Genomic DNA, 23,032 nt, shown 5'->3' with positions numbered 1-23,032 from the left:
TGGTGCGGATCAAATAAACTTTAGTTTAGAGAAATTAAATATTACTAAAATAGTTGAATTGTATCGTTAAAATCATCCATGGTGAGTATCATCGTAGCTATTAGCTTTTATTTCACCCTAGCATTTACTATTTGGTTCATGACAGTTTGGAGCTTAGCTGAAAGCACATAGGCACAATCATTTGATCAAAGAGGTCTATTTTTTATTTGAGTAGAATATCTTTTCAACCTTCCATGTCTTTAGGATGCTGCTGTATGTTTCTTAACGAATTATTATTAAAAAAACTGTTCAAAGGATATACGTGTCGAGTGAAATCAAAGAGCTTTTCACTCAATCATCAAGATTGTGAAACATGATAACTAATACCATCCCGTGTGTTTATCACCATGATTATCTCAAAAGCACCAAAAATGGTATATAATAAGTTAAGAAGGCAAACAACTCATGTATATGTAACACCTCTGGTGTTACGATCTTGCTTAGTACTTAGATTAACCCCTAAAAGAATTTAACAAAATAAGTTTTCGGGTGTTAAAATTTTTAAAACTCCCAAGAAAGGATAATTAAATTGTAGGTCTCATTTTATGAGAAAAGAAGCGAACGTGATATTGCGAGTTAGTTCAATTAATGTGTAAACGTGCTTATGAAATTCTAATAAGAAAAATTGGATAAGTGGTTTTAGATGTTCGGCATGAAAAACGATTTCTATAAATAAAAATGTGGCATAGCTTATAATTAGAAAGTGCCATTTTTGAAGAATTATAATGTGCAAAATACTTAAATAGTGCTTTAATATTTTGTTCCCACGAGTTAGTACGAAGTATGGACTAGGTCATGACATGTTGTCTAGTTGAAATTGACGAAGTTCTGACCTTTTATAAAATCAATCAAAGGTGTTAATGGTTGTTTAGTTCAAGCAGGACTCTCGTTCTTTCTAAGTCTGTAACGATGATAGACAAAGCTATTTTGGCATTTGATTTCCAACAAAAATGGCTAAGCACTACATCCATGTTCTTGCACCATTGGTTGCTTCTAACTTAGCACCTGGGCAAGGTGTAGGTCGTAGTTGGAACTCTTAAAAATTGCCCAAATTTCGATCAGAACGCACTAGAACCTTGTCATCGGTGCTCTGCTCGTGAACCAGTGCTCAAGCGACATGATCACCTTGGCATCCTCCTCTCTCCCTCTCTAGTCACTCTTTAGTCTCAATGATTGCTTCGTTGGATAGCTGGTGGTGTGGACTTTAGGTTCATATAGTCGGTTGAGCCTTAGTTGAGCTTTTAAGCGGTTTTTTGTATGCTTTAAATGCGTGCACGGCACAGTTCTCTGTTTTTCGGATTGTGTTCGCGGTCACCGTGCGCACGTGCTTCGCTGGCGCCGGGCTTAGCCCATGGCCGGTCGTGGCCTCTCCCTACGGGCCAGCGCGCGTGCTGTTGTTGCGTGCCGACCGAAGCCACGGCGTGTCTCTTGCCTCGCCTTGCCGCGTCGAACCGCTGTGCCACGCGCATGGTTGGCCAGCGTCGCGCCGGCCACCGCCTAGTCAACGTGGCACTTCTTCCGCCGCTCGAACCACCTACTCGTCGAGCCGCTGCCTGCCCCCCACTATAACACAACATACATTTGCCGACACTTTTTATAGTGGATAAAGGGTACCTTTTCCGACAGATAACCTCTCGCGAAAGGTTTTACCGATAGTTTAGAAACAGTCGTGCTATAAGCCATGGGCAAAACTTTCACCGACAGTTAAAGGAATCGCCGACACTTTTTGTGTTGCCAAATGGTGGACCTACGCCGACAGTTGAAACATTTGTCGACAGTTAACCCTTTGTCGACAGTTAAGACCTAAGCCGACAGTTTGAACCTTTCTCGACGGTTTGTGTGTTGGCGAAACCATTTTCAAGGTATTTTGTGAATCATGCCCTGTCCAACAACTAAACTATCGACAAAACTGTAATGCAGATATAGATATAAATACAATTTGAATAATTTGACAAAACCACTGTTATTCATATAGAAGGAAAATCTCAATTCTTAGGAGCTAGATAGAGTTGATTCATTTTCGAAAAACAGTGTTCTCATCAGGTCTGCAAAACATGACATGCGTTCTGAACTTGAGACGACTAATAAAAAAAGCCAGAGTAATATTTAATAGGCCACACATTTCCGCTGAGGACCATCCATGAGAATGCTCTAAGCTACAGCGCCCTTGCCCTTCTTGCGCTGAAGCTTCTTCATGTAGAACTCAAGCTCTTTACCCTCAAGGATGTACCTGTTATACAAAAAAGAAAAGTGTATTGTAAGGAGCTACCTGCAATATAAGATATAAATGAAAATAAGAGGACAACTTCCATTCTACTTGAAGCCTAGAAGGATAAATTTGTGATAGCTGCCAACATATCTAAAATGTCTAGACTCATAGTGATTGTAACATAAAGAGTATAAACAAACATTAAGCTTTAAGCTACAAAAGTTAAATGGTACACAAACAGATAAGCTGCTCTAACAAAAACAAAGAAAGTCTGGTGGAAGTCCATTATTTCTTACACATCAGCTCGGCCACACTGTCCAGGGCGGGAAGAAATGCACGCCAGCAAGCTTCCACTGCCAAATTGCTCTTCAATGTGAGCGTCAAGCTCACGTCCCTTCTGACACTCCTCAAGCTTCCTCTTGACATGGTTGCTCTTCTTTGTTTCCTCAGCTGCTGCCTCACCCTCTTGTCCCTGGATGAATGAATCTCAAACAATAAGTGATCCTCAAGCTTCCTCTTGACATGATTGGCTCTCCACGCCTAGCAAGGTGTGCCTTACCTAACCTTTGCCAAGCAAGGAAAGTGGACAAGTTTGTGCAAAACAACCAAACATAACCTAACTCTCATAGGTATTTTGCAAATTTTATCATAATGATAGCAAGTATGACCTGCTGGAATGGTTTCAGTACTATCTGGTAGTTGGTATTAACTGATATCATAGAACTAAAGACCACTGATAGAAAGGTCAGAGCAAGGATACATAAGTTTATGCTTTAATGTCAACTACTAAGAGGCAAGAATGTAGCCAACACCAGCACACACTTGTAATTGCGTTAGGTACTTATGATAGATATTTTGGTACATGTCAGCTACGAAGAAAGGGCAATAGAGTGTTGCAGGAAGTCTAGGCACTTGTCTCCATAATAAATTTCCAGAAAAAACATTTTACTAATACCCTAAAGTAAATTATGGAACATACACAGCCATCTCAATGCAATTTTTAGTAAAAGAGATATCATGTGGCTTGAGATACCTTACTCGACTTTGCATGTGAAATCAGCACCTGGCTTTGATCCTTCATAGTTGGAAATGTCCAATCAATATTTCCATCCTTGGACTGAATGTAAAAAAGGAAATTTATCAGCAAAGTAAACTTAACAAAGTTTGATTACTTCATACAAAGTTCCATGAGCATTAAGGGCTCACTTTGTCATACACGTACAGATTCCCATCAGAATGACTAACAACAAAGATTCCTTCATGCTCTGGAACCCATGCAACACAAGTGCACCAACTGCAATAGATTGGTGTCCAAAGATCAATATATATACTTACAATTTAATAACTGTGTAAAGAAAAACATCCATCTACACCATAGAAATAGTATCTTCTCTTTTAACTGCAGCCTTGTAGTTGCCTTTGAACTAAGAAAATACGTTCAAGTAAACTCTCCCAAAAATGATTCCAGCTAAGATCCCTGAAACACATTGGGCAAAGATGAGAACAAAAGATAACTTGCCAAATTCTCATAAACACCATGTGCAAAAAGCCAAAAAACTAATACCTTTTCTCCTAATAACAAAAAAGGGTAATTTCTTTTCCTAAAAGGTGATTATGCAGTATAGAACTTTACACATACAAGTAGCCAAGTTGGGGTATTCCACTGACGTCAGGAACAGATCCTTCCAAGCTGTAGTTCCTCAAACTCCTGATGGTGACAGTATCAATTAGATTAATATAAACTATAATAAACGCTGTAGGAAAAAAAAGAGTGCAGCCGCTTTACGATAGATCACATGAATCTAATGAACTTGTTTCAAGGCATGCATTACAAGACTTGAAACTAAGTTGACACTGCATGTAAACAAAGCTAAAGACATGAAGAGAAACAAAGACTATTACACTATAAACTCAACAATATACAATTCTTATTGCTGACTAAGATCAAAATGATATAGTTCACAAGAAATTATGTGATCCACAGACCACAATTACCAAACCAAGTTGGAAACTGTGGACTGCTGTTCTGTTATTGAGACAATTGTGAACCTAGTGTATACTTGTTTAATGATTGGCAAGCGCATACGGTTCATGGACAAATATACAGAAGAAAAATAGAACATATTTTTTTTAAAAAAAAAGCCATAGCCGGTATAAAACAAACTCCATGTGAGTCAACATACATAAACTCTGCTACTTCACACAAAAAGACACTGTATTTGAAACATTTGTTAGGTTGTCCCACTATGGTACAAAGTATTTAACTATGGCACAAGCTCCAGTTCAACAATAACTTACTCTGATGTTGGTGGAAACCGGGAGGAAAGCTTCAAAAGAGAGACAAGACACATAGCCCTAGTAGTAACATCTGCAGAGTAGCGCTGAAGAGCAGCCTCTATGGCATCCACAGCATCAGATTATGTTACCTGAACAAGATCAGGAATTGACCAAGCCGTTTGACACTAATAAATTTTAGGAGCAATACTCCTAAATGAAATACATAAAGAGAAGGCCAATGAGGGAAGATGATAGAGTTATAAGCTATATACAGGCAGAAATTCTATAATCAATCATAAATGCAGCCATATGAGTAAACGAATGGTCACATAATTTCTCTCAATGACAGTCATTACAGATAACACAGGTAACCACAATTCGCAAGGTGATCACAAGGGAGGCTGTCAAAATTGTATATACATTGATTTGGAGCAGTTTGAACATAGCCTACAAATTATTTGCATGAAGAAAGTAACAAGACTACATAATAATATATGATGGAATCATCAGTGCAGAGTCTTCTCAGTAGAAAGTGTATAACCAAGAGGGGATGGCTGCCAAGAATTTTTAACTCACTGTGATCGGTTCCTCCATGTCCAACATACTAAGATTGTTGGCCAGCATTTCTCCATATTCACCGATGCACCAAACAGCCACCCTAACTATTCAGATCCAGGGATATTGTAAATCCTAGAGTAGGGTGAAAGGGGCCGAATCGAGGAGAGTGCAGCCTCTAGGAGCAAGGTTGTGTACTCGATACATGAACATCACAACTCAAAATATATGAACCTATTGACCTATGAAAAGAAAGGCACGTTTTATTACCATAGTGTCAAATAAGCCTCAGATAATTTCTCCCCTGGAATCACGTTTACTGAGAACAGAAGAGAAAAAATTAGATCAGGGATAGCCTCACCGTTGCTTGGCGTGGAAGACCCTCTTCTTGGTCCCGCATTCGCTATGGCTGCCTACTGCGTGAGACTGACACAGCCACTGCATCATCCTCAAGGTGCGACATGGGTGGACGAGTCACTCCACTGCTAGCCCCTCTCCACTCCACTGGCTCACCACCGCCTGCGCCGGCCCCTGACCTGGGGGTGACAGATCCGACCACCAGAACACCGGATCCGCCAGCCTAGGCCCTAGAGCAGCCTAGGCTGGCCCCGTCGGTGCCGCCATGCGAGGAGGAAAGGGGACGACGGAGGGGAAGAAGTGGAAGAGAAGCCCGTCGCCGTCACCACCACCCTATGCCTGCCCAGGCCTCTGGCTGGTGCTGTCGTAGTCATGGCCAGGTAGCCTCATCGAGCCCCACGTGGCTCGGGTGAGGCGACGCCCGCCGGCCCGCGTCATCCCATGCTGCCACTCCACCAAACGAGAGGAGGGTCCCACCGCCGCCATCCCGAGTGGCCTGCTCCGTCGGTGGTGTAGTGGGAGAGGGGAGGGAAGGGGAGGGGGCGCAGTGGCTAGGGTTGGTGGCTCGCCATTGGCTGCGGCATGGGTTGACGGGCATGGGGGCGGCGAACGATTAGGGGCAATGAGCGTGGGGACTTTTTGTGTGTGTGTGTATAGGCTGTGTCAGTCTATGCCTGTGCGGGGAACGACGTTCACCCCTAGGTAGTCCTTCGCCGACACTTGTACCGTGGTTTCGTTTAGGCAACACTAACACTTAAATAGTCTAGAAATTTTCGCCGACAATTTTTTAGCCAGCAGAAAAACACCGATAGATAACATGTGGCCCTATAACCTTATTGTCAACACATAATTTGATGTTAAAAAGTTACACATTTGCCAACACATAATATGTAGTTGAAACCCACCTTTTGCCAACACATAACTGTAGGCAAATGTGTGTAATGGTGTAGTGCCCATTGGCACGTCGAGTTAATGCTCTAATCATGGTACCACTGCACTTCCCGTGCGTTGTTTGTGCATCGGCCCCACGTGACCGCTGTGTCGCTACTGCCGTCACGTCATTTGGACTCGTCGCGCACCCGGACTCATAGCTCTCGTACCTCAATCCACCAGAGCTTGATTCATCACACTCGTAGCTCCTTCATAAAGTGGCTTAGCTGCGCCACCCATCTCGAGCCCTGGCGGGGCGTTGTCGACTGCCAATTTGGCGTTTCCCTCGTCGTCGGTCGTTGTCGCCGCCATGACCATAGCAGTAGGGGTGGGGTTGAGTTTCCAAGTGGTAGAGTCTAATTCAATACCCCTACTAGAGTCCCCAATCCAGGCTATAGTTCGTGCTCACCTAGCTTGAACCTCAACCGTGGCCATTCGGCTGGTGGCGCGGACGTGTCCACCGTGGAGTGCTGCCGACCTCACTGTGCGCACATTGCCAGCCCTCCTACACCTCCCTCTGCCTCAACCATCGACACGGCTAGCACCTAGGTAAGCTGTGGATGCTCTCACGCCATCTCGACCCCTCTCTCACCGCCTAGGCTTGCCGGAACAGTCATGCCGCCACGTGGTTTGGCCCGGTGTCGAGGATAGGTTACCACAGTGCATTGTTGAGTTCCTTTTTTGATTTGTACCGTTGCGCGTTGGTTTATAGATACCCATTGTCCCGTTTAGCGCATCGAGTAAGCCCTTAGGTGGTCGTCATGGCCGCGCGGTGCCGGCCAATGCCGCTCTGGCGAGCACGGTGGCATCGGGGTGGCATCGGGGACCACCCTGTTGTAAAGAGGGGTTAGTTGAGGGGCTGAAGTGTAAAGTTGTGATAACGGAAATAGTGTGCGTAGGAGTCACATTATTATCCAAGAGTTTGGGGATCTTTCGGCAAGATCGCATCGCGCGCGGGCCTCTCGGCCTTGGGCCGTTGTTGGGCTGTCGCGCCACGCGTACAGTCGCCCCGCGCGGCCGTAGTGGGGCTGCTGTGCCGAATCGGTCGCCGCCGGCCCTTCGTCTTTTTCTAGTGTTTTTCTAATTTAGTTTCTAAGGCAAACTTGTAAATTCAATATAAAATTATGCATGAGTCCAAAAATTATGAAACTAGTTTTGTTAGGCTTCTAAAATTATGATCTATCTGTTAGCGTAATTGGTTCATCTAGTTTTAAAATATTCCAGGGTTGCTCTAATTATTTTAAAATATTTAATATTATTAAAATGTGAACTTGTGGGAATTTCTGTGAGAAAATGGTGATAGTGTCGACTCTAAAAATTTTACAGTAAATTCATAATATTATTAGCTGCTCACTATAATTTTTGTAGCACCATAATAAGTATTTTGCTAGATAGATAATGATGCTTATTTTGAATAAATATTAAATCGATAGAATGGAATAGAGAAACAACTTGGATTTGTATAACTAAAATATTGTGGGAAATTAGCGCCTAGTTCGACAACTTGGATACATGGCCTAGTACGTTAATCGTCAGCGCTAGCTTGTTAGCTTGAGAGACGTAATCATATTTTAAGAGTTACGATTGTCGTCGATTATTTACGTCCCTGCGTTGCATCCACGTATTTTATGATAGGAGCGATGTTGGATCGTGGAGTCATCAGGAGTAACGGAAACAAATGGTGACTTGATGACCATGCCACCAAGATGAAAGCTAACTTGGTTATATCTTACCCAGGCAAGCCTCGGTGTATAACTCCTATTATTCTACACTTTATTTTATGCTTGTGCATTAAGTTTAAGGAGTTGAATGAAACCCACTTGTATACATATATCATTATCCTATGAGTCTTACTAGTATGACAGGATCATGTAGATTGCTATGCTATAGGACTTCGATAGAAGTCGAGTGATTATCTGTCACTCGCGAGAGATAGAAAAGATATTATTGCTGTTATTACATTACTATCACATGGAATATATATGAATGATAATTGAAGACCAGACGGAATGGTACTTTGAATCTCAGCTTGGTTTGGCATTCGAACGAGGCTCGAATTGCACTTGTTCCGCCTGTGTCAGTTAAGGACCAGTTGTTGTATTAGATTCTAGTCAGGTCATAGACTTATTATTCTGAGCACATACTTGTTTATGGGAGCAGGAAAGGCTCATTGCACTCTTGTCGTAGGTTCCAGCTCTTTTTAGACCGACTGATTGGAGGCGGAGATGGTGGAGGTCTAAGCACTACACTGAGTGTGGGACTCAGGTGTGGGGGCTTGAAGTCCAAAGTTTGAATGGGGACCTAGACTCCTTGACAGGGTAGATGGGTTTGGTCCTGTTTGTGCCTGAGGTACAAGCGGGGCGTGTGTTTTGGAGTATCCAGTTGGACACATTCATTCGTGAATCGTCGAGTAATCCGGTACAACTTATCTATAATCTAGCACTGTAGTAAGAACTGTAATATGAAAAATGGAAAAATAGTTTTAATTGCTTACCACCTACCTTAAAGTAGCATATGTGCTTACATAGAATGATTGGTTAATGAACTAATGATGACTGCTAATGAAATTGAATATAAGGATGCACACTTAGTAATGCTTTTTGCAGATGTAATAACCCACAAGCCAGATAGCCTTGTATATCCTTAGAGTCTTTCTTTTCTCTTAATGGGTAAGTCTTGTGGAGTACAATTGAGTACTTAGGATTTGTTCTACTCTGTTGCAGGTGACAAGAACATATGAAGCTGACACTTGTGTGTGGAAATCTTCTGATGGGCTCAACGAGGATTTCCTTAATGTTGTGGACATAGCGTTTTTTTTGAAACTTTCATCCAAAATATTTTACAATGGAAAACTTATAACCTGTTATAATGTATATAACTTATCATCATGTTAATGTTTAACTTGTCGTTAAATGATTTTATTTTTGCTAGAACTCTGATAGCATGGTTATATTCCGCTATTATAAACAATAAATATTATACTCTGATGTTGCATGAAAAGTGATGTAAAAAATGACTTAAGAATTATGTAAGCTTTATTCTCTCATTTGTGATCCTGATGGAAAAATGTGAATTTTTTGGTTCTCCCTTGGGGTGTGTCCGACAGACCTGCGTAATTTAGTGTCCTTCCTTAAATACTTAGTGTCTAATGAAAGACAAAGACTTCTAAGAGACATTAGATTAGATGGTTCTGCCACAATATATAACTAATCGGCTTAGTAACATGGATTTGAGGTTAATCGTATCTATTCAATTTCAACACACATATTAAAAGTTGAGTTGTTTTACAAAATATTAATGAAACATTAAGGATCACCTCATATGTGGTGTAATTTTCTCTAAGTCTACTTTTTTTAAAGAAACATCTATTTATTTAGGTTTATTTTATGTACATGTATTTTTTTTCATGTTTGAGATTCTATAATACTTCCTCCGTCCCAAAAAAAAGTGTCGTTTTTTATTTCCAGAAATCTTGTTTGACCATCCGTTTTATTCAAAAAAATTTATATAAATATGAGCTATTTTGTTAGGACTTATTTTATCATTAGAGATAATTTAGTAATAATTTATTTATTTTATAATTTACATAAAATTTTTGAATAAGACGAACAGTCAAATATGATGTCTGAAAGTAAAAAATATCACTCTTTTTTGGACGGAGGGAGTATAGCTTATGTGTGTTTATTATTTAAATAAAATTTCAGTATTTGGTCTTCGAAGTGTATCTAATATAAAACATTTTCATAGAACTAAATTTACAAAATAGAAATGTAATGGAATAAAAAAAGGAGAAAAAGAAAATCAAGCTAAATAATTAATTAATAAAAGAATAATAAAAATGAAAAAAGAAGAGAGGCGAATTGCACACCGTTAACAGCCACAGATGGTCACCACTGCCGTCGCGGCGGTCGCCGGCGCCGTGCCGCCGCCTCGGAAAGCCAAAGCTGTAACTGTAGCTACACCACCACCTCCCACCCTCACTAGAAGGCAGCTCCTCGCCGCGGTCGCCACCGCCTCCACCCTCCGTACGGCCGCCGTCTCAGCTGCGGCCCCCAGATTCGCCGAGATCCCCGGCTCCGGCGGCGTGAAGGCCCTGGACCTCCGGGAGGGTTCAGGAGAGATCCCGGCCGTCGGCGACCAGGTAAAAGCCGCGCCGTTCTACACTGATTGCGTTTTTTTAGCACAATTCTTGCTTGGTCTATAATTAACCAAGTTCGCACCTTGAAATTGCTCTAGCTTATCAGTCGATGCTGAGCTGATGATCCGCATAAGTTCACCGTGATTTCTTCTTACAATTAAGAAGCTGAGAGTGCACGGATTACATGGGTTGCTCATGCAGGCATTGTGTGGCTTGTATTATTTCTGGGAAATGTGTATGAAAGACTCTTATTTTTTTTTTCTCACTTGTATGAACTACGTAGGTTGCAATTCATTATTATGGGAGATTAGCAGCGAAGCAAGGATGGCGCTTTGATTCCACCTATGACCATAAGGACGAGACTGGTGATCCCATGCCGTTTGTCTTCACCCTTGGGTCTGGCAAAGTGAGATACAGATTTCATTAAGTCGTGCAGAAGAACCGAATTGTATCTATGGTATTGATACTGCTGCAGTTTTGGATAAAGATCTTAACTGAACTTTGTATTCTTCCACTCTGAAGTTCCATTGGTGAAAGTTTGATATTACAGCATAGCATTGGTATTCCTATGTTCTTCAAACATGCTTGAGAATCTTAGTTGATTTTTTATACATGGAGTTACAGTTGTTCTGTTGTGAAGTATAGTTATTGCAGGCTATTTTCATATTAGCATCACAGCTGCTATGTATCTGAGTATAAACCATCTGTTCTTAACTTCTTATGCATTTTGAGTAACCTGAATATTATTCATACCCATTGTCTTAGCATCCAACAAAATAAATTTTATGGGATGTTCGTTTGTGGAATCATTATGGGGCTGATACTCAAGCCATAATATAAGATGGATCTTTCAGGTTATACCTGGTATGGAAGCAGCAGTGAAGTCCATGAGAGTCGGTGGTCTTCGCCGGGTGATCATTCCACCATCACAGGGATACCAAAACACATCACAAGAACCAATTCCTCCCAATGTAATTCCTGTGGTCTCAGTATTATATATTGTTATATCATGTAGGTGGTGATCAACTAAAGTATCTCCAGTCTGGCCAACTCCTAATCATTGCTCTCTGTTGCATGCACAATCTATTTAAAAATGGCTTCGTGGTTGGTATATTCCCTTGAGATACATAGGTGTGCTTGGATTAAGAAAGTATCCAGAATAGAGTACTGCTTGGTATATATTCCACCATCTGTAGTTGAAGGATGTAATTCAGTACTGCTGGCTGGACATAATAGAGTACTAAGTTCACCTGTTGTTTTCATGCAGTTCTTTGATCGACAGAGGCTATTTACTACTATATTCAACCCAACACGACTCGCGAATGGCGAGGGTTCCACTCTCGGTACTCTTATCTTCGACATTGAGCTAATCAACATAAGGCAGCATTCATAATTGTTCTGCTGTGTGAGGACAGAAGACTGATCAACCCCCTTATTGAAATATTTTGGCTCCATACTCTTGTGTATAAAAAGTTTTTCTGTGCAAGAATTTAGTCATGCTTTATGCTTAGTCCCTTTGGTTGATACGTGTAAAACATAGTACTTGTCAACGTTCCTTCGGCAATCCCTATTGCACAAATACATATTGTAGTATACTGATTGCTGACAGAAGATGTGTACTGGAAAACCAAGTGAATACAGCTCTGAAGATTGGAATTCGTTGTTCTGCTCCTGAATGCAACTTCTGTAATTTTGGGGACTTGAACGGTGTACTCTATGCCGCTGGAAAGCAACCTTGGCTTTCACATCAGCAAATTGGGTTAAATGAAAGCATCCTATAATATATGTTTGTCTATGTTTGAAAAGGAAAACATCAGATATCCACAGTTACTAACTTGCATTGTACCCTCTTATATTTTTTTTCCAGTAGACTGATCGTTGATTTTGCAGAGCAGAATAATCGACCAGACTTTGAGATCTCAGTGTACAACACATGTTTGTTTGATACGTACTATAATGTCGATATAGTCATAATTATTGTTGTGACTACTTTCCCTGATTTTGGACCCCAAAAAAAAGTAGACGAGTTGTCGTAGTTTAAGCTTGTTGTTATAGCCTTTTCAATTATGTTTTGTCAAACTTTGTGGTAAGGGCTTTATTTCTCCGTACAAAACCGTATTTTAAGTTGTGTGCATCTTATGCATCCTCAATCAACAAACTAGTAGGAGTAGCTTCTGAACGGCGGTTTCGTGCCGACTATTTCGAAACACAAAATATTCACGTAGCTTTTGTTTGTGCCCCAGTTGAGTGAAAGGAAAGAAAGAAATACCAAATAACCAAAGCTGTTGCTCTCATTACGTGGGAGTTGGATCACTGAAAGGTTGAAGAATCCCATCAGCAGTTCGGCACACATGCCAGAAAGCAAAAAGGTACCGGAAGAACCGAAGAAGCAAAATAGCATTGTGTTTTTTGAGTTCCTGTGCTGAGGGCCCCACTTTCTACAAGAGAATTATCGCAGGGGTCATTTCGGTTAATCTCCACACGCACACGGAGACAGGAGACTTCCCTTCTTCAGCAGTTTTTGGTGCGAAAGAAAGAGTAGAGAAGCGAAGGTGGTTCTCAGTTGGAGCGGCTCCCTCCCTTGCCCCTGACCCCACGCGCGCGCCACCGCCTCCGATCCGAGCAGACGGTGAGTCTCCTCTCCTCCGCGCGGCAGCGCCAGTTCGCTAGGCTCTTCCGGAGCCGGAGCATCCCCGCTGCCCTCTCCCGGGTCCTTGGATCCACCGGTCCCGGCGCCGCAAAGCTCTGCTCTGTTTCCTGTTGCGTCTCGGATGTGTCTCTCTCTTTCCTTTGTGCTCCCCCTTGCTCTGGTGAATGCTTCTCGTGGTTCGTTTAGCTCCGTCTCCGTGGAGAGGCTCAGCTCGCGGATAACCGGCGGTGGGCACTGCCACGGGGCCGGCGGCGGCGCCCTGGTGGTGCCGTCCGCCAGCGCGGGCGGAACCGAGCGCGGTTGCGTGCACGCGCGTCTCGGTGACTCGACGTGCCACCGCGCCACGCGTTCGTTACTTGGACTGTAGTTTCTTTGGAGAAAAGTCCGCTGTTTAGAAATTATAAGCTTGGGATCTGAAAAAAGTTTCTAGATTGTGATGTGGAATGACGCGTCTTTTCTGACTAGTAGCTCGCGTGTAATTCTTTCTTGTGAAAAGGACTCCAGGTGGTTACCTGGGATCTATGTGCTCCATGAAATGAGGCAGTAGCCAGTAGGAATCCGTAAGCTGCGAGGCAATCTTCATATTTTTACTCTGAAACAGTATGGATAGAGCATAGAGGTAAACTTTTTTTCACGAGCTGCAGTAATAATTCGACAGTAACAAGCAGTAGAATAGCGTAGCGGTTAGATTGGATGGATGGATGGATGCTACTAGTGTAGAAGCCATTTGATGCTATATCTTGAACATGAGCTACCTGGTTGCTACCCACCAGTTTCATTTAGATGATGATTACCTTGTCATCCATATTGTTATGCATCACCAAACTGTTTTTTGTTTCTCAATCTGCAGCCTACAGTCAACCCATTCAACCACCAATGTTCCTTGTGAGGTATCATGACTGAACAGCAGGAACGTGTTAGCAAGAGCTCTTCCTCAAGTATTAGCAGCAGCACTCAGGAGAGTGAGGAGGAACTGACCATTGGTACCCTTATAACTGAAGCAACAAACACAACAAACAGTGCAAAGAATCTTGGAAGGCGCCTTTCACACTTAGATTCGATCCCGGTACTAATCTCGCTGTTGTGCAATATGTTGCTCTGATAATGCTGGCACCTCTACTTCCTTGAAGTTTACCTTCTGGATGTACCGTATTGCCTGATTGGAGAAAATTAGTATTGAGCTGTTTGGCTTCAGATAGAACATGTCCATGTAGCGTTCAATAAAGATAATTGGCAACAACAATAAATATGTTTCTGCATATTTATATTAGAGTTTTCTATACTTAGACAGTTAGATTATAATCAGCATCCACTGTTAAATCAAATTACTATGCTGCAAGCTTAACTCTAGCCCTTGTACCAAGTTGCTGATGTTCTTAATGGCAGCACACTCCGCGTGTTAATGGGAAAATTCCAGATTTTAATAATGCGACAATTGATCATGAATCATTATTAGAAAGGTAAAGTTTTTATGGTGCTTTTGCTTTTATCCTCTGTTTTCCTGTTAGGTTCACTTACCTCAGAACTTTTTGGTGGCAGACTGGGCACTTATGGCTTAGCTGAATACCAAATAGAAGGAGATGGGAATTGCCAGGTTAGCCTTTTGTATCATGTACATAATTGCTTTTTCGTTTGTATGAAGTAAATTCATCTAGATATATTATTATTACTCTAAATCAATAATCTAGTTCTCTGTAGATTAATTGATTTATGTTATGTTCGTCATCCATTTGTACCGATAGACTTAATGGGTCAGCGGGAGGGGAGGGTGGGGGGGTACTATTGCGTCAATCTATCTTCTATTTAGCTATTTTGTAATTACTATATCTTCTTCTTGCTATGAGCAAATCTGATTATGATATTTCAGTTCATTGACTAGGTGGTTTTGTTTTGTCTTTTACATTTTCTCCATGTTGTGCTTTGTTCTTGTTGCAGTTCCGAGCTCTGGCAGACCAGATATTCCGCAATCCTGACTACCACAAACATGTGAGGAAGGCGGTAGTGAAGCAGGTATATCCACTTTTCCCTCTCTCTTTCTCTGATAGATCTCGTAACTAAAAAAATTGTTTATTCCATAGGAAAAATATCTTGCTATCCTAATTAGAGTTTTCCTGGATATTTGACTTTTCTGAAGTATTATCTCTCTGTTTAGCTGAAGGAATTTAGGAAACACTATGAAGGCTATGTGCCAATGGAATATAAGGTTTACTTGAAGAAAATGAGAAGGTTTTAGTCTGTATTAAATTCAAGATGCCTAATTCTGTCATGTGACCTTTTTTTTATTTCCTGATGTGTGCCTTTCTTTTATATTACACTGTAGATCTGGGGAATGGGGAGATCATGTGACCTTACAGGCAGCTGCAGACAGGGTACATAGCACTTTCAAGCTATGAGTAAAAAAAACATTTTATCTACAGGTTTTGGCATTATTTATCTTGTGACCTCTAGTTCTAGCTGTACTTAATATAACTTCCCAGATATTTTTAATATTATACTGTCCATTCACAAATCAGTAGCGTTTTTGGTTGCATCTAATCAAACTATCTATATTTGGTCCACCAATTTCTGTTTATTACATGTTGAGATTGAAAATGTGGTATGAGTAAATTTGTCACTAAAGGCAGTATCATAAAATTATATTTTTGCTACACTTTGTAGATATATTACAATAGAATTTTGTGACCACAGATATATTTGATATCCAAAATGTCACTTAGTTGTGAGTTGTGGCTGGAGGGAGAAATTGTATACTTGTCTTGTATCATAGTTCTTTGAATATTTCTTTCAAACTGTTTCAATAGAATACTAAGTAGTTATATTATCAGTAGGATGATATGCATTTACTAACAGCAACCATGTGTTATCTGTTAAACCAGTTTGCTGCTAAAATATGTCTGTTGACGTCGTTTAGAGACACATGCCTAGTTGAGATAGTCCCCAGAGATGCCACTCCAACAAGAGGTTAGAATTGGATCCTGTCCTGTCTTCTCCAGTTCTCTGTCTATATCATGTATCAACTATTGTATCCTCTTTTCTAGAACCATGACCTTTCCGTCTGTAAGGTTTTCAGGCCTGTTTTTTCTTATAAACTAGGTTAGTTCTATTCTTCTTAATTAAACGGCAGAGCTCCTGCCATTACGTTCAAAAAAAAAAGAACCATGACCTTTTGCCCCCCAAGAACCATGAACTTTTGTTTATGTATCATCACTCTGACCGCTTTGGTATTGTGATTTTCCTTCATTATTATTAGAGTTTTCGTAAGTTTCTGGAATCCACATGCACATATACAAGGTTAGTAAATCATAATGCGAGATTTGGTGTCACATTTTCCACTTGTACCTTTTTGCAGAGCTTTGGCTAAGTTTCTGGTGTGAAGTACACTACAATTCATTGTATGCAGTTGAAGGTGAGGGGTTTATTCACTTGTTGCTTGCTGATATTTGATTAGCTTATTCCAAAAAATTCCATGGCATACTAGCTCATCTGACCGCACGCTCTATCCTTTCAGATCTTCCGACACGGAAAACTAAAAAGAAGCATTGGCTGTTCTAGCTCGCCAGGCTTCGGTGATTTCTTGATATGCTATTGGTCTTCTCTTTGTAGTCCAGCAGCATCTGTACACGGAAAACTAAAAAGAAGCATTGGCTGTTCTAGCTTGCCATGCTTTGGTGATTTCTTGATATGCTATTGGTCTTCTCTTTGTAGTCCAGCAGCATCTGTAACCCTGCTTAGTTACGCCTTTCGTTAATGTTGTAAGCTGTAATTTGACCTGGAATCAAATTCATTTATTAAGATCATGTACAGTGAAGTGCTGATTTTTACTAGTAGTGCAGTTTTGGGCAGTTTGCCTGCTCCGGTGGCAGCTGCGTTCTCCATATTTTCTGTATTTTATTGTGCTGTTTTGGGCGGTTTGCCTGCTCCGTTGTCAGTTGCATTCTCCATATTCTCTGTAGCGTTGACCTGAGTGATTTGTGGCACGTTGGTGCTTCGAAATGCTGCCGTTGAATGGACCACACTGCACACATTCAGCGTTACAACCACTCAAAACAGATACTGAATTCTTTAGCGCCTGTTCGGTACAGTTCAGCTTCACTGGGTTTTTTTTCACTGCACATATTTCAGTTGCATGCTTCAGGAATGACGAGGCCGTCTAGCAAGGAGGTCGCCGCAGAGGGACTATAACAAGGGCAGCACAAACCCATGCTAATCACCAGATTGGCGATGTCCATTCACGTTCTAATGCATCACTTGTGCACAGCACAGCACCGAAAGTACATGCAGTAATTCCCATGAAATGTTCAGAGTTGTGATCCCCGCTGTATAGAACAGAACAGGAACGGTGCATGACTGCATGTACAGCACATCCTGTTCAAGGTGTGCCATTGGATGACAGAAAATCAGATATTTCCTTTTCAAGAGCACATAACAATATGGACTAGGAATTCTATACACTTCGAGACAATTATTCTCCCGCCCATATAATTTACAAAATGTGACAGATGCTTCTGGGATCTGGGTACAGGTCCTAAGGCTGCAGTGATCAGTCATCCTACATAAAATTCTCAAAAGAAATAAAAAACATTTCTTGTGTTGCCTATTTTTCCTGAACTAGCTGTTCCCTCCTCGCTTCAGACTACATTACTTCTTCTATTTCGGTGCTGCATTACATGACTTTGTTGTTTCTAATCCTGAAAAGGATAGAGACTTTGGGAGAGATGGGAGAAGGAATCCTCGGAACACAAAACGGAAGAGGCACCCCAAATGCCACCTGCCCCGGGTTTGGGTGCAACCGTGCAGAAGCAGAGCCAACCACTGCACCAGTCAGTCCATCATGGCTCGCTCGCTACTCCGGCCTCCCTCTCCCTGGCTGGCGAGGTGAGTGAGTGGAGTGAGGCAGAGGCAGGCCCTCCCGCGGCGGCTGCTTGCTTTTGTTGCCTTGCTCCCGCTCCAATTTATGGCGATTTAATGCCCACCAGCGACAGCGAGGAGTTTGCCGCATCAATGGCGTCGCCTCCCACATCCAAATCTCACACCTCGTAGCTACTGCTGGCTTCGTCCCCTTTGCTTCCTTCTTCTTCCTCCCTCTCCACTCCAGTCTCCACCTTGGGTTTCTTGGCGTGCCACTCACACCTCTTTTTGAGGTTTTCCATTCCACCAGTACCAGCCTTGCCTTCTCTTGGAGTGTTGACATCTCTGCGCGCTCTTTGGCTCTCCATTAATTCCCTCCCGCTTGGCGCTTGCTGCTGCTGACCGAGGGCAGCCAACCAGTCAGGCACGAAATCGAAGCGTTCCAATTCAAGTCCCCTTCTTGGCTGGTCGCCGAATTCGTTTTCGCTGCAAAAGCAAAAAGATTTATTTACTACGCCTTTCTAGTTTTCTGAGCTGAGCGCCTGTTGACGACGAGGCCGGAGGCATGGTGGCGGAGCCGCTGGTGCACAAGGTGCTCTCCATGGCGACGACGTCGTCGTCGTCCTCCTCCTCCTCCAAGAAGGTGCGGTCGGCGGCGAGCGCCAAGGGCGGCGCCGAGGCGGCGGCCGCGGGCGACGGCAGGGTGGGCATCTTGTCCTTCGAGGTGGCCAACGCCATGTCGCGCGCGGCGAACCTCTACCGCTCGCTCTCCGACGCGGAGGCGGCGCGCCTGCTGGGCCCGCTCTGCCTCGGCTCCCACGCCGTGCGCGCGCTCGTGCCCGGCGACGACGCGCGCCTCCTCGCGCTCGCGCTCGCCGAGAAGCTCGACGCGCTCAACCGCGTCGCGGCCGTGGCCTCGCGCCTGGGCCGCCGGTGCACGGCCCCGGCGCTCATGGGCTTCGACCACGTCTACGCCGACCTCCTCGCCGGCCGCTGCTCCGACGCGGGCGCGTTCGCCGTCGCCTCCCACTCCGACGCCGCGTCGCTCGTGCGCAGGCTCGACCGCCTCGCCGCCGCCACCGCCGCGCTCTACGCCGAGCTCGAGGCGCTCGCCGAGCTCGAGCAGTCGGCGCGGAAGCTGCCCACCGACGAGGCCCGCCGCGCGCTCGAGCAGCGCACGCGGTGGCGCCGCCACGACGTGCGCCGGCTCAGGGACTCGTCGCTCTGGAACTGGACCTACGATAAGGCCGTGCTCCTGCTCGCGCGCGCCGTCTGCGCCATCTACGACCGCATCCGCCATGTGTTCGGCGACCCCATGCTGGGGCTCGACTTGCTGGCCATGACCCGGGAGTCAGGGCAATGGGACCAAAGCCGGCAGCTCTCCGGTCCAGTTCCCGTCCAAAGAAATCTCAGTGATGGCAAGTCAGGGCCGATTTGCAGAGCCGAACCAGATATGTCGCGGCCGGTGAGTTTTCGGTCAAGTTGTGGAGCAAGCCCGGGGAAGATGTTCATGGAGTGCTTGAGCTTGAGTAGCTCAGTGTCATGGAAGGATGGGTTCGAGGATGAGTTCTTGGAAGAGTCCAGCTGCATTAGCACAATCAGATCAGGGATGCTTGTGCCATTCAGCAGCGAGCAGGGGGTATCCACAACGCCATCATCCAAGAGTGGCAGGATTGGCAGAAAGGCGCGGTTTGGTCCGAAGAGCACAGTGACATCACTTGCGCCGCCATCCACAATTGGCGGCTCCGCTCTTGCGCTACATTATGCAAACATTGTCATCATCATCGAGAAGCTGCTCCGGTACCCACATCTTGTTGGTGAGGAGGCACGGGACGACCTGTACCAGATGTTGCCATCGAGTTTGAAGGTGATGTTGAGGAAAAATCTGAAAACATATGTGAAGAGCATGGCGATCTATGACGCGTTCCTCGCTCACGATTGGCGGGAGATGCTTGAGAAGACACTGGCATGGCTCGCTCCGATGGCGCACAACATGATCCGGTGGCAGACCGAGAGGAACTTTGAGCAGCAGCAGATCGTGTTGAAGGGGAATGTGCTGCTGTTGCAGACGCTGTATTTCGCTGATCGGGAGAAGACAGAGGCAGTGATCTGCGAATTGCTTGTCGGCCTAAATTACATCTGCAGGTACGAGCAGCAGCAGAATGCTTTGCTTGACTGCTCTAGCAGTCTCGACTTTGATGATTGTGTGGAGTGGCAACTTCAGTAGAGTCAAAGCCAAGGTCAGGTTTCTGCTTTGTTCCATAGTGTACAATTGATATGAAATAGGAAAGGGTACTTGTAATTTGGTTTTGCTTGTTTCTCTTTTCTTTTTTCCACGTTGTTTTTGGTGCATTTTGCACATGAGATCACCATCTATTGTTAGAGCTTTGTCAACTCGAAAGACCCTCATTCTAACTCCGGCTGTACATGATTAATCTTGTTGAATCCTTGTGTGAAGCAACCTGAAAACAGGTTTGTTACTTAGTAAACTTGCAACAAATGTGTACGATTGAAGATATTTTCAGTGATTAGGAAAAAAAATGTGACATGGTAATCTAGTCGGTCAATGAGCTGGTCCTATGTTTAACCTCTAGCATATGGAGTGTTGAGGAAATGAATATTGTCAGTACCTTAGTCATTTGTTTTTCGTCAGCCTAGGACTATGCAAAAAGCACATCTGGAAAAGCTAAGATACAATGTAACTGTGTTAGATAAAGGTATAGCATTAGCCACTAATTTAGGAAGTATAATAATAGTAATATCAGGGTAGTTGTTGTTGAAGCTAACCCACTCATCTCAAAAGGAAACTATATCATTTCTGCTTACCTTAAAGCACTGGTTTAGTTGGTAGGTCAATTAGTTAACCTTCTCTGAAGGATTTCCCACTTGTTGGTCATTTTGTTGCTCAGAAAGTACAGCTGATACTGAAGATAGCAAGACATTAGGATAAAAAAAAGATCCAAGAATAACAAAAGCTTTCCAAATTGAAAGGAGTCATGAATCAACCTGCTATGCATGCTGAGTTGCTGACTTGAGCCGTTGAGTGCTACTCTCAATCGTTTTTCAGAGGGCGGCATGCATGTATGCTGCTCATCTGACCATGGAGCAAGTAAATTTAGTGCGGTACTGTTCCTGGTCCTTTTTCTAGGTTGATCAGTTGATGAGAACAGCAATTTGTTGCTGCACACTGATGACATACTGTCTCTGACTTTCCACCAGCCCGTCTCTCTCTGCAAGAATTTGCTGTGCTAACATGCAAATTCGTTTTCATAAATGGGCTCCATCCTGCTTTCTCAGATTGCAAGTGCTCTTCGTTGTATTGCATTTTACTGTTCTGCAAAATTGTTGATTCCAACAATACATATTCCGGCTGAAAAAAAAAAGCCGAACAAACTGAATATGGGGTAAGTCGAACAGGGCCATGATACTACCACTTAGCACCAGAGAGACCATAATGCGTGGATGCTGTTTGCCTTTAGCGATGCAGACTTTTGCTAATCATCAAATGACAAATGACAGCGCCTTGAGCTAGTACTTGCAAGACTTGATTAGGGTTGCCAGGCATGGTTGGGGACTGATTGGGATGCGCTTGCTTTGCCAGTACCACTACTGTCCCTGTGGTCCGAGCTGGGGAGTTATGCACCCTGTTCGCTTAGTTGGTTTCAGCCAGCCCAAACCAGTCAGCCAATAGTGTTTTCCTCTCACTACAAACCAGTATCAGCCAGTCCAAATTAGTTCAAAAACCAACCAGCGAACAGACCGATGGTTTCTGTTATCCACCCTACAACCGTGAGAGGCTGGTACAATGTACGGATTGGATTCGCATATCGGATCCATCCGATCCGTGCTCGGATTGTTTTCACAGTCCTAAATGATTTGTCCTTTCCCAACATTTTTGCGAACCAAGGTCTGGGCTGGGATCCTGCTTGGGAGTTTCGAATTGATCCATCCAAAATTCGAATTGACAGTTACAGCATTTCTGAATTCCGGGTTACCAGCACACTGTCAGCAGATCGCTAAGGTACCGTTCTAAGCATTAAATATAAATAAAAAATAAAACTAATTACACAGTTTAGACAAAATTCACGAGACAAATCTTTTAAGCCTAATTATGATTGAACACTAATTGCCAAATAACAACGAAAGTGCTACAGTGTCATTTCGCCAAAAAATTTACAAACTAAACCAGGGCCTTGTTCAGATACCCTCAAAATTCCAAGTTTTTTCACTCTCTCTCCATCACATCAATTTTTAGCCATTTGTATGGAGCATTAAATGTAGGTAAAAAAAATAACTAATTGCACAGTTTAGTTGGAAATCACGAGATGAATCTTTTAAGCTTAGTTGGTCCACGATTACACAGTATTTACCAAATAAGACGAAAGTGCTACTATTCATCGGGTTGAAATTTTTTTCAATCTAAACAAGGCCCAGCCCTAGCTGATGCTAGATTGGGAAGAGGCAAATTTGGAGACATTATTATCTCGGGAACAGCAGCTGGTGGCGGTGCCAATTGGCAAAGCTCGAGTGGTACCAGCACTGCAACTTTGGGGGCGTTGGCGGCTCAGCGGTTCAAAAGGCTGTGTCAGCTTTGATCCGGGACTCGCAAAGCCAGTCCACCCACCGGCGGAATGCATGGGTGTAAAATCCTACCTGAGAGTCGCATAGTATGGACCACAAAGTGAAGGGAAATTTAGCAGCAATTTTCCTAGAGTTCTTGCTCCTGCAAGCTCCAAATGAACTCAAAAGATTTTTTATCACAAAAGAAAAACAGTAGTACCTTCTACTAAAATTGCAACAACACTGTTTGGCTTGCTGAATCTTGGCTGAAAAACATTGTTCCGGCTAAAATGTTGTGAGAGAAAAACAGTGTTTCGGCTGAAAAAAAAGAAACCGAACAAGCCGGATATGGGGTAAGCCGAACATGGCCGACATAGCCTTTCAGTCCCAAGTAAGTTGGGGTAGGGTAGAGTTGAAATCCACCAAGAACCTCAAGTCACAGTTCAAGCACTTGAGTAACTGCTTTCCA

General features: G+C 43.4%; 3 protein-coding genes across 3 annotated transcripts; all 3 read left to right on the top strand.

Annotated features, from left to right (window-relative positions):
* Nucleotides 1-10,225: 10,225 nt before the first annotated feature.
* Nucleotides 10,226-12,294, top strand: LOC136462768 (peptidyl-prolyl cis-trans isomerase FKBP17-1, chloroplastic-like). Its single transcript, XM_066461818.1, has 4 exons — nt 10,226-10,508; nt 10,789-10,911; nt 11,360-11,476; nt 11,773-12,294. Exons 1-4 carry the CDS (start codon nt 10,251-10,253, stop codon nt 11,896-11,898), a joined length of 624 nt encoding a protein of 207 aa, XP_066317915.1. The 5' UTR covers nt 10,226-10,250; the 3' UTR covers nt 11,899-12,294.
* Nucleotides 12,295-12,929: 635 nt separating this feature from the next.
* LOC136462767 (OVARIAN TUMOR DOMAIN-containing deubiquitinating enzyme 11-like) lies at nt 12,930-17,028 on the top strand. Its single transcript, XM_066461816.1, has 10 exons — nt 12,930-13,134; nt 14,006-14,221; nt 14,542-14,615; nt 14,695-14,749; nt 15,091-15,165; nt 15,308-15,381; nt 15,476-15,524; nt 16,032-16,116; nt 16,505-16,561; nt 16,664-17,028. Exons 2-10 carry the CDS (start codon nt 14,051-14,053, stop codon nt 16,705-16,707), a joined length of 684 nt encoding a protein of 227 aa, XP_066317913.1. The 5' UTR covers nt 12,930-13,134; nt 14,006-14,050; the 3' UTR covers nt 16,708-17,028.
* Nucleotides 17,029-17,549: 521 nt separating this feature from the next.
* Nucleotides 17,550-20,455, top strand: LOC136462766 (protein PSK SIMULATOR 1-like). The gene has a single exon (XM_066461815.1). It carries the CDS (start codon nt 18,569-18,571, stop codon nt 20,228-20,230), a length of 1,662 nt encoding a protein of 553 aa, XP_066317912.1. The 5' UTR covers nt 17,550-18,568; the 3' UTR covers nt 20,231-20,455.
* Nucleotides 20,456-23,032: the final 2,577 nt, after the last annotated feature.

Source organism: Miscanthus floridulus, chromosome 7 (genome assembly GCF_019320115.1).
Source record: "Miscanthus floridulus cultivar M001 chromosome 7, ASM1932011v1, whole genome shotgun sequence".
Taxonomy (NCBI): domain Eukaryota; kingdom Viridiplantae; phylum Streptophyta; class Magnoliopsida; order Poales; family Poaceae; genus Miscanthus; species Miscanthus floridulus.
The sequence above is the reverse complement of the archived record's forward strand: the minus strand, read 5'-3'. Positions and strand labels throughout refer to the sequence as shown.

Bases quoted from the DNA above. Each gene is read 5' to 3' on its own strand.
- LOC136462767 (XM_066461816.1), top strand. From the start codon at position 14,051: ATGACTGAACAGCAGGAACGTGTTAGCAAGAGCTCTTCCTCAAGTATT. The intron at 14,616-14,694 runs GTAAAGTTTTTA...TTTTGGTGGCAG, and splicing joins CATGAATCATTATTAGAAAG to ACTGGGCACTTATGGCTTAG. The intron at 15,525-16,031 runs GTACATAGCACT...CTGTTAAACCAG, and splicing joins TACAGGCAGCTGCAGACAGG to TTTGCTGCTAAAATATGTCT.
- LOC136462768 (XM_066461818.1), top strand. From the start codon at position 10,251: ATGGTCACCACTGCCGTCGCGGCGGTCGCCGGCGCCGTGCCGCCGCCT. The intron at 10,509-10,788 runs GTAAAAGCCGCG...TGAACTACGTAG, and splicing joins TCCCGGCCGTCGGCGACCAG to GTTGCAATTCATTATTATGG. The intron at 11,477-11,772 runs GTAATTCCTGTG...GTTTTCATGCAG, and splicing joins AAGAACCAATTCCTCCCAAT to TTCTTTGATCGACAGAGGCT.
- LOC136462766 (XM_066461815.1), top strand. From the start codon at position 18,569: ATGGTGGCGGAGCCGCTGGTGCACAAGGTGCTCTCCATGGCGACGACG.